The 11,274-nt window shown below is 39.8% G+C and overlaps 1 protein-coding gene across 1 annotated transcript in view; it reads left to right on the plus strand.

The window, feature by feature from the left end:
• The window catches only part of LOC108671514, a 34,905-nt gene extending 23,832 nt beyond the window's left edge, over positions 1-11,073 (plus strand). Inside the window, exons 4-5 of the mRNA XM_018159067.2 lie at positions 4,853-5,362; positions 6,205-11,073. Of these exons, the coding sequence (XP_018014556.1) occupies positions 4,853-5,362; positions 6,205-9,156 (3,462 nt within the window). The 3' untranslated portion in view covers positions 9,157-11,073. The remainder of the gene's footprint in view (positions 1-4,852; positions 5,363-6,204) is intronic.
• The last annotated feature ends 201 nt before the right edge of the window (positions 11,074-11,274 follow it).

Consider the following 11,274-nt stretch of genomic DNA (forward strand, 5'->3'; position numbering starts at 1 on the left):
GTAAAAGAAGGTGAAGCGTCTACATAAAAATAATTTGACGATTACAGCGTTTTCCGTAACTTTTCCGATAAAAGACATACAGATGCTATTGGCACAATCCATCCTTCTTTTCGACCAATTCTTTAAAGTAATGATTGCAGAGATGATTGCTACTTAAAATGTTTGCAATTGACATCATGATCAGGACTGACTTCATAATCAATCGAACTACAAAACCAGTCTTGGGCTACACAATACACGAGTGTAATTTTCATCTGCTATCAGCGATGTGTTAGTTGATGGCATGTGATGACATGGGTATCCTGATACCTGAAATAGGTACTGTAATGTGAGGATCGACAAATTATCGCATTAGGAGAGATAAGGACACCTTGGAGTTAAGTGCCCACATTAGGAAATGGCAAGAACTGTTCACTCAGAGGAATGATAGAGATTTTGTCCGAATAGTGATGCACTTTTTATTTGTGTGTAATGACGCCTGATACACGACTGGCAAAAGGGCGTGTATCAGCGTTACGTGCAGAAAGTAACAAAATTTGGACAGAATGATTCATTAATTTTCATGAGTGTTGGGGGTCAGGGCAGGGGTGTTTTCAGACCACGTGGAAGAGACCAAGTGCAAAAGCGTCTCCGGCAGTTGTTAACCGAATTCTTCATTTGGCTTAAGATTTTTTCTTCTAGTTTTAGGTCTGAATTTATTTGTTTTGTAAAAGTTTGGGATGTACCTTTAATAACAAAAGATACAAAAATTTTTCGTTTAATACATTGTTAAACTTTTTGCGTACCATCTAAGGAGTGATGTGAGCAATATTGAAGTTTACAATTCAAGCTCGGAAGACCTTGGTGATAATGTCGTATTTTCTCAAACTCATTAAGTTTTCGTTAGAACAATGCAGCTTGTGAACCATCAAAATTATTTTTGAATTATAAAAACATTCTTCGCCGTTGATAGTTGACATTAATTGGTGCTGATAAAAATTTGCGTTGGAACAACTGCGTTTAAGTTGCTCTTCGTATGTGCGAGTCAGCACTTGTTGCTGAATTGTGATATCTTGAGGGTCCAGAACATTTCGCTCTGATTCTACTTTTCTTGTTGAGAATCTTCCAGGTGGTGAAAAATGAAAAAAATTTCTTACGTCATCGACGGTAAACCTGTGTCTGCTTTTCCTTTCTTGTGTGATTGCCATGCAGCTGGTTTATTCTGAATGTAAATACCATGTTTCATTGTTAGACGCAAACTTATTGAGATGGTGAGCCGTATGAATGAGCGTGCAAAGGATGCATTTACTCTAGTATTCTCTTCAGCAAGTAAGATTCTCGATCTTTAAAGTGTTCGTTCGTACCGTCATTGCTTCATTGTTGTAGCTGTTACTTCCATTGGCTTCTTTATTGTATCTCTAATTGGTCGCATTTGTTGGCTTGCTGTACGTTAAACATATTTTAAGAATAAAGGCTAAAACCAAAAAAGTTGCATAAAACATTTTACTGAATAAAAGTCCTAGATGAATAAAACAGAACGTTTCGGGCTAAAACGTTCTGTTTTATTCATCTAGGACTTTTATTCAGTAAAAGGTTTTATGCAACTTTTTTGGTTTTAGCCTTTATTCTTAAACTGAGAAGAACTCCTCGAGATATTGTTAAAAATATTTGTTTTGTCACAACAACTGTTGAATTTCCTCGTGGTGTGAACAGCTTTGTGAATATCTTTGTTATTCATGACCTGTCCGGCTTTTTTGAGTCCCGGTTTTTTTGGTGATGTCTTTTTTTTTTTGAAGCTTGGGCGAGGATAGGCTTCCCTGCGGCGACTGGCGCTCGGACGTTGTAGTGTGGCATGACCGTAGCCACACACCTGGCCACTGCCTACGTACATGCCACACATGCCTGTACATGCCACACATGCCTGTACATGCCACACATGCCTGCACATGCCACACATGCTTTCCTGATCCAAATGAAAATATGAGCGTACACTTCACGCATGGCCTGAGAAACACGCATGTCACTCAAGCTTCGAATTAAGGACATATCTCAAAAAAGTACTACGGTAAAAATGTACAAATATAAACGTGCATGTTCAATTAATCGCGTTTTTATTTTAATGTATCGGAATAAGCGTCGTGGATTATTTTCTTGTTGACGATGGATGGTTTAAATTTTCTAGATTCTCATAAATTTAAACATCATTCATTAACTTCATTAAAAACAAGCTTTACTCTGTTTTTTTTTCACTCTCACTTATTCATAGAACCGTCAAAACTAATCCTATTCCTTTATTGTGGTGTGGTCGAAGAATTGGTATTTTTGGTCAAATTTTCTTAACTGTCATGAGTTTAACATGCAGTTGCTTACATAATACTAGGGAGGCTTGTCTGTCCCTTGAAAAAAGTTTTTTTTGTAAATTATTTGTAGAATTACTTGAAAGAATCTCTGAGGATTTTGTGATGGGTTCGCTTGTGGTGCTTTTCGCAGTGGAATGCAACTTTTTTTCTTCGGTCGAAAACCGATTTTGAACGTGGTTTAAAATTTCACAAAGCCAACCTGTGTCCAACAGGCGGCCGACGATAATTCTACTATAATTCCTAAGTGTTCGTCTACCCTCTACCCTCGTATGACCCTTACCCTCTGCTCAAGTTTCGTTGAAGTCTACAATTTTTCTCAGCTTCACTTGTTGTACATTTGTGCGTGCGGTAAAGATAAGCTAACGAAGGAATTCTTCTTTTTAGAAATGAAGCATAGAAAAAATGTATTGTACGAACGAAAACCAAAATTAAATCTAAATCATATTAATGAGACATAATTACACTAGTGAAGTGACAAATTTTTTAATATATTATATTATTAATAAAGTAACCGCGGTTAAAAAAAATAATTACAAGAAATCAAGGGGAGGCATGAACAGATTTCTAATTTTTATTTTATTGGTTGAATAATGGACGCTTATAATTATGGCTTGATTGTAAATATCATAAACTTTGACTAAAATTACTTTACATAGGAATATATAATATCAAACAAACCGTAAGGATTGTACGACAGACAGTGCCACTGAAATGGTCGCTTTGCGCATAACATCGAAAAATGCTTAGAAAGCGCCGTGTCTTGCGCGGGCATATCTTTCGCTATGGTATTTGTGTAGCCATGTTGTAAAAACGACGCATCACATAAATAAGCTTCTATAAATCGCGGCTAATAAGAGGTGGACGCCGGGGCTTCGTTAGAGGCCAGTCTTGTCTCCTGAAATAGCCTCGTAAGACCGCCCGCTGCTCGACTATCTGCCGGTGGTTGACTTCTATAATCGCGCGGCCAACGAAGATCAAATGAAAAAAGTGCAAGTATTCGCGTATTGAGTTGGCACAATCGTAGAAAATTGAGAATAAGTCTTTATTACTTACATTGTATTCCATGCATTGGCTTGAAATTGGAAAATAATTGCGAATATAGGCATTGGAAAATTCACTTATTATCAAATCATCTCTACCGTTTGCAATAAATTCAAGTAGTGGTAGATGAGGTATGCGAAGGTTTGACTATCGTGTCATTGCCCGTCATGAAAAAACATAAGATCTAGTATGAATTATTTAATTTATTTTATCGGGAAGTTTAGCAACCTCCGAATTGTAATTAATAAGCTTTATTTACTCGTTCATAACAGCTCGTAGGCTGCACAATCAAAACTCAAGAAAAAGGAAAACCAGCCGTTTTACGAGTTTATTCTACAGCGTTACTTATAAGAGCACTAGGGTTGAAAAAATTTTTAACTATAAATTGAAAATACCATACAGTTGTGAATAATTTCATGTTAGCGAGAGATATGAGTGGTAGCTTGATAGTTTATTTCACTGAGTGAATACATCGCGCGCTTGCCTTTGGTGGCTGTCGTGCGAGTTGCTGGTCAATCGGTGCAGTAGATTTGTTCATAAAATGCTTCGGGTGAAGGTTTTTGAGTTTTTCTTCCACACTGTTGCTTATCTAGTGTTTTCTAGCTTATAAGTTTTCTATTTTATAGTGTTTTTTAGTTTATAAGCTTCACGTACAAAGCAACTTAGATGATTTTCTTATATTTGTGCCTGCAGCCTACGGCTTTAGAAGTCTTGTTGGTTTAATTTTGAAGCTAAATTTTCTTTTAACATAAACTGTTTGTAATCTTATGTGTCTTATTCTTAAAAAGTCTTGGCGTTCTTTGTTTATGTTTGGATCTCTAGACTTTTTTGGGCCAATCTTTCCTCGTCTTTCTTCCGTCTGTATCTCTCTATCATCCACCAGCTCCCATCTTGAAAACAAAGATAATTCTGTTTAAAGTAACTGTTCATTATAGCAACTTCAGAGTTAAATCGGATAAAACTCTGAATTATTGTCTCATGAGGAAGCTATGTTCATCAATCGTGTTGTTATGATAACATCGCCTAACTATGCTCATATATTTCCTTGTACGCGAACTTTTTGTTGTTTCTAAGTGCATAACATGAAACTTTCAAGACGAATTCTTTTTTTTTCAAGACGCATTTCTTTCAATCCATAATAACCAGAAGTCACTTGCACATTAAAGCCATTTAAGTTATCTTCTTTATCATAATTTATTAATTTCTAAACCTTTGTGATTGAACACACACGTTACATTCTTATGTCGCCCGTTTGATTATGGAATTATGCTAACGATACATTTTTAAATTTATCTCAATAATGCACTAAATATGTTTTGAAATATGATAGTGCTCCGCCTTTATTGTTTGTATTTTAAGTGAATAATTAAACTCAGACTTAATTCCCATGCTTTTTACTTTATGACAAGCCTCATAATCCCCCTCTAATTAAACTATATTTTGATATCAATTAACGTTCTATATTTTCGCAGTGCAAAACGGTGACCGTGACCTCGAACACCAACGCCCGCGAGTGCATCAACCTGATTTTGGATCACCTCGAAATGCGTGACGCGGACGTGACGAAGTTTCAGCTGTGGGTGAAGTCGTCTTTGGAAGACTCGCCTTATCCTCTCATCGGCCACGAGTTCCCCTTTGCTATTAAGTACAACTGCATGCGTGAAACGATGCAGGACTGCGATGCCGAACAGTGCAACAACCTCTACAACAACGGTTCTCACTCCTCGGGTGCGGACGTGAAATGTCAATTCATTCTAAGGCAGGAACGTAAGCCTGGTCTAGATGGACTCAACGCCGATAGCAAGAAAGTGTCAAAGAAAGCGCGCAAGTCGCCCATTCGCATCCACAACGTCTTCAAGCGGTCCAACAGCAAAGGGGACTCTATCGATGGTGCGGGACCGGCGCCCCCCGGTATCTTGTTCGGCCATTCACTTGGCAAGCTCTTCGCAGCTAATGGATCTGCCCTGCCTAAACCTATCATGGTGAGTAATTGAACTTCATCGAAAACTTTCTCTTTGAAACTTCTTTATCGCTAAGATCGTTATTGACGGCCACAGCCATTGACCGACCTTCCCATTGTTAATCCGCTCTAATCAAATAATTTATGAATATTGCTTAGAATATCTAATGTTTACAGAAAATTGAATCTTGTGTTACCTTATTCAAATGATTGCCTGCGCTAGGCAATGGGAGTTTTAAAATGCATATTTCCCAACGATAGTTTATTCACGAATCATTTCATCCGACGCATTCTATTCTTAAGCTGTTACCGTAATTAATTAATAATTGATCAAATTAATTTCCGCTGCGTTAATGATTTATTCGATCGTTTCTTCTTATTCAAGTTCTCAGACCTTAGCCATTGAAATTTCTGCTATCTTGATTTTTTATTATACGAATTTTTGTACTCTGTTAGGTTTTAAGGTACAAGATTCGTGAGACAATTGTATATTACCTATATTGTATCATTATTATATATTATTACACCATTATAGATACAGTGTCTAATGTTTTGTCAGGTAATAGTAGTTAACTACGGTACCCTTCAGTATAATATTAAGTTTCTGTCACTCGTATGAAGACATTTAGGACGGGTTCAAGTATCGTTGACAGTTTTGCGATAAATGAGGAAATAAATTCTTAAATTTTCACGTTAATTCCAAATAATTTATTACTCTTGACATAAGGGGTAACTATTGCGGTTTGGTCTACACATCACGATAAGATGCCGATAGGATGTGTAGCTCATCCTACATGTTCAGGTTCATATTTTAAATTTATTTGCTTTTATTACCAGGGCCTTAACTTTATAAATATGTTGCAGGATATGCTGATGCAGCTCTTCCAGAAAGGCCCTTTCACTGTTGGGATTTTCCGAAAATCGGCCAACGCTCGCCTGGTGCGAGAGCTGCGAGAGAAGCTGGACTCGGGCTGCCCGTCCGACCTGAGCAGCACCAACATCACCGCCGTCGCCGCGATACTCAAAGAATTCCTGCGATCTCTTCCGGACTCCCTTCTTTGTTCCCAGTTCTATGATGAATGGCTGGAAATTCCTTCGCTATCTTCTGTTCGCGACCAAATAAGCCATACTCTTTTGCTGTGCAGCCGCCTGCCACGTGCCAATCTATTACTTCTGCAGCATTTCCTGTGCATTTTACACCACATCGCCCGCCGTTCGTCGCAAAACATGATGCCGCCGTCGAATTTAGCGGTCTGTGTTGGGCCGTCTCTTTTATGGCCATCTTCTCCTATCGTCGCATTTAATCCTGAAACCTCAAAGCAAGCGCCTTCAGTTATAGAGTTCCTCATCGAGCGTTTCGGAGAAGTTTTCGGTGAAGCCATGCTCAGAATTATGGGCGATCCTCCAGAACAAGACTCGGCCAGGCAAGATAGCGGAGCAGAGGAGTCGGATAGCCTGCATAGTGGCCATAGCTTGCACAGTTGCAATGGTAGAAGGGATGACAGCAGCATCGACTCACTCGAGAGGGACTTGGAAGGTGAATTATCGCCTCTGCCGCGCAAGGATAAAATGTCTTTGACGAATCTAAGCCGAGACTCCGGGTTGACCATGAGTGACACTCAGCTCTACACTCCTGATGAAGAAGAGAGCGAGAGCACAAGCTCCGGACATTCGAGTGGTGATAAGAACGCGCCTTATCCTGACCACAGAAATGTTGAACGCGTCCAGCATTATCCGGCACCCAACAACCCAAATGCCATCTACACAGCTGTGTGTAGAAGGTCCGATAAAAGTAATGGGTACGACGAGCACGAAAATTATTACGCAACTCCGTCCCGTGAGCACACGCGTGTGCACATAACGTACTCAACTCCCAATTATGCCGTCGGGAATAAAGACTACTCGTTGCAAACGTACTCTCCTGAACGTCTTAGCGATAACTCAAGGATGACTTACGAAAACGACTCAATATACAGCGTGCCATCAACCGATCCCAGCCACAAGCAGGTTCTGGAAATTGAAAACGTAAATTCAAATTTCCAACGGGACGACCCAATGAGAAGAAAATCTAATTTACGAAAGGCTTACAAGACCAACAATGTCGAACACGGTCTCATCCGGACCACTTCAGAAGAGAGTTTATTAAGCAAATACAACAACCATGAATACGGTATGTCACTGGGAGCTAGTGGAACAACTAATTTACGTTCTCCATCGGCAGAGAGAACTCGGTCGCCGGCGACAATCGAATACGATGACAGCGCAAATTTCATCACCAGGGACTCGCCGCTTCGTCGCTCCAGATCTGCTCATTATCTTGCGGAAGTCCGAAAAGAAAAACTCAAAGATAACTCTGAAAATCTCATGTCCATTTCGCGCTCGGCTTCGCAAGATACAGTTTCATGGCTAAGATCGAGGTCCACGTCCAACATACAAGATGAAGTTGATCGTTCGTACGACTCTTCGACATTAAGCGACGATGACTCCACACCTCACGTTTCGCGCTCTAACTCTAGAGGTAAAGAGTGTGGCAGCGGAAGCAACGGTCACTGGGATCCGCAGACTCCATCTGACTCTGGCAACTCCCGTAATTCTTCGTTCAAAAGCGAAAGGACCGGCAGTGTCTGCACAGTCATATCGGCAGGCAGTTGCTCCACACTTTCGTCAAACCCTCCATCTTATGAAGAAGCCTTGAACAGACGTTCTATTATGTTGCAGCATCAGCAGCAACAGAACTCAGGATCTCCTTCTCAATTTAATGACCATTCCATTCGGGAAGAAAAGGTTAAATCTGCTCGAGCCAAGAAGCTGTATGCAGATTCTTTGCGCTTGTACCAAGAAGAAAAGGTCTTTGGAGACATCGTTCGCGCGTCACCGGCTCACACTCTCGACGTGGATGAAGTTGACTGTCCTCCACCTCTGCCTCCTAAGGGTGACCCGCCTCCTCTTCCTCCTAAGCAACGATCCAGCCGACGTATGAGCAGTGAAAATTCCAATAAATTGAAACATCTTCCACCCGTCCACGTAGAAACTACGAGTAGAAAGAAGCAAAGCAGTCTTTCTTTAAATTCTTCCGTTGGTCCCACTATGCACAAAACTATAATCTATACCGATGTTGGCCCTCCTAATCTGCCTCCTAAAGAACGCACTGTTATAGAGGTCGTGGAGAGCACCAATGATCGCGACAGGACAGTTCGCACCGTCGCCCAGCCTGTCGTCGAGAAGAAGAGCATTGAGACTCAAACAGACGACTGCGACTTGGACGACGACGATGACATAAGAGATGACGACAGCCCAACTTCGGACGCTTGGATGTCAGACCACGTAACATCAGTTCAAGTTCCTGATAGCACCTACAATAACTACAACATTAACTCCGTCTCGGCTTCGTCTAACGGAAACTCCAAGAGCAGCACCAAGAGGAGCCGAGGTCGCCCTCGAAGAAGAGATTCCTCAGCTTCTCAGCGAAGCCGCAGCGTTCCCAGTCGAGATTCAGCCATACATCCTTCCTCCTCGGACAGTGAGGACGATGAATGGGAGTTCCCCCACGAATATCCTGGAGCAGTCAACTACGGTCTGAGAGATTTCGCTAATTATGAGCCCGAACTGAGGCAGGAAATAAGTTGGTCCGTATCACAACTGCGAGCGATATTTGGCGAAAGCCTAAAGGGCGCTAAAGTCCATCCGCCCCCATACCGACCTCCGCCGATCGCGGGCCGCGCCCCTATAACGTCTTACCATCTCGGAGCCAAGGACAACTTCTGTAGAAAATCATCGCGACCGCAGTCTTCTTATGGAGAGGAATCTTACGTCTGAGACCAATGATTGACACTTGTGCGCGCCAGTCTTGTGTTTCAGAGCTTGTTTATAATGTATACGTAATTGTTACATATTTTTATCACACGAAGAACCAATCAAAATGAATGTTGTGATGGTGAGTTAGCGTTAGTTGGTTGTACGTAACTGTTCTTTGATCCTTACGCAACACTCATCATTAGATAGGAACAATTCGTTAAGTGCCTTAATATTTTTATCGTTGTTACTTTAGGAAATTTAAACGCGACGTGGAGCTAGTGAAGAGACAAGCTCACTGTTCTGAGAACGTTACTCGATCATTAACCCGATTTTCTAAGATAGTGAAGTTTTTGGCCAAACTTGTGTTTGAATGTCCCTGACCTCAGTTATATTTATTCTATTAACTACCGCATTCCAAAATGATTTTTTGGTTGTTTAAGATAAATCGAGGTTATTAAGGAAACTCCGCGTGTAATTTCGCTTCGCTTTGCTTTGAAACTAAGACTTAATCTGTCCCCACCGTTGCTGTTTTTTTACCATAAGCAGTTCTCTTTTATACATTAATGTTACGTTGCAAGTATGATCCGGCGCGATGTTGCTCACTGTACCTTCATGAGAACGCGTTAACTAGCGTCTTCATGTCATCGATCTTCTGTCTCAAAGTTTATGTAAATATTTGCTAGGCCAAATGTGATTACTGGAGACATTTCTCACTCTCAATGATTCTCTCCATATGTTACGAAACGTTCTCCTAACAAGTTTCGATGAGACTGTTGATATTCAAACGATCTTATCATGTCGATGAGAATTGTTGCGTTGATTTAAACTTGCACTTATGCTGAGAAATATTCCTTTTGAATGAGAATTTTCACTCCATGAAAAAAATTTTCACTTCCTATGAGAATTTGTTTCCAATGAGAAGTTTCATTACAATTTCATAGAATTTGTAATCCAATTGCGACTGTTGAAATAGTTTGTTACTTTTTAGAGTGCGTGAATGATTAACTTATTAATATTCAGACGAAAGTACGTTGTTATGATGCAGTGTATGAACTTGGCTGCAAGTACGCTAGGTGTTGGCTCGTCGCGGTGATTTTGTACAGGTTTATCGTCTAAGTCATAAAGTGTAAGACGAATTGGAGTCTCAATGATCGAAGTAGGTGAATTAAAATGATTATCATTAAGAATTTCAAAGCTCTATTGAGCTCTCAATGATGACCAAGAGCTTGAATAAAATGATGTACAGGATAACTCCTTCTCTATGCTCATGTTCAAATTCTTTTGTGAAAATATTTTTTTGGGCAAAGGTCGGAATTTTTCTCGGGATTCATGTTGATATTAAAGCCAACGTGCTTAACAGTAAGGCAAGTTATGAAATATTGTACGACACTCCCTTAATGATGTTCGGAATACTTCTTCGAGAAGTATAAGAAATTTCAAAAATTTCCATAGATTTAGTTCAATATTGTATGAATCAAAATTCATGCTATAAAAGTTTGAATTATTGGGATTCAATTACAAAGTTGTTCGTTAACGCTACTACATTAGTTTGACACTAATGACATTTCGTACATGTCCCTGCAAATTAAAAAAAAACATGGTAATGTTTTCAATTTCATGCACAGAGAAAATTTTCATGTCGCTCTTCAGGAGCCGGAATTTTCAGGAGATCACTAAAAAATTTATGCATCCCATGTAGATTCAAAATTTTAGCTGTAAATTTTCAGCGACTTGTGAACATAATTTTACGTCGCGCCCACCGAGTTAAGCTCGGCCATTCATACATGCCTGGCTGCTCAATTAATGGTCACAAAGTGTGAAGTTATTAATTATTAATCAGTATTGAACATAGAGTGCGAGTAAGGAGTAAATTAAGTTTGTACATATTAAGGCTTCCGTTTTTATAATTTGTTATAACATAAACTATATACAGTCAAACATACCTTGCCTTTTACATTACCCTGATGACCGATAAGAAATTGCACGTTCTCGAAAACGCGACGGACATTCATAACTATCGGAACTACAATGCGTGATTTTAGGCAATAAATTGGCTATTTAAGTATTAATTTGATTGACTGAAAAAATTACCAACAGAATGGCTGTGAGGAAGTGATTTTTTAATTAGCAAGAAAAGGT

The sequence above is a fragment of the Hyalella azteca genome, unplaced genomic scaffold, assembly GCF_000764305.2.
Source record: "Hyalella azteca isolate HAZT.00-mixed unplaced genomic scaffold, Hazt_2.0.2 contig9922, whole genome shotgun sequence".
Taxonomy (NCBI): domain Eukaryota; kingdom Metazoa; phylum Arthropoda; class Malacostraca; order Amphipoda; family Hyalellidae; genus Hyalella; species Hyalella azteca.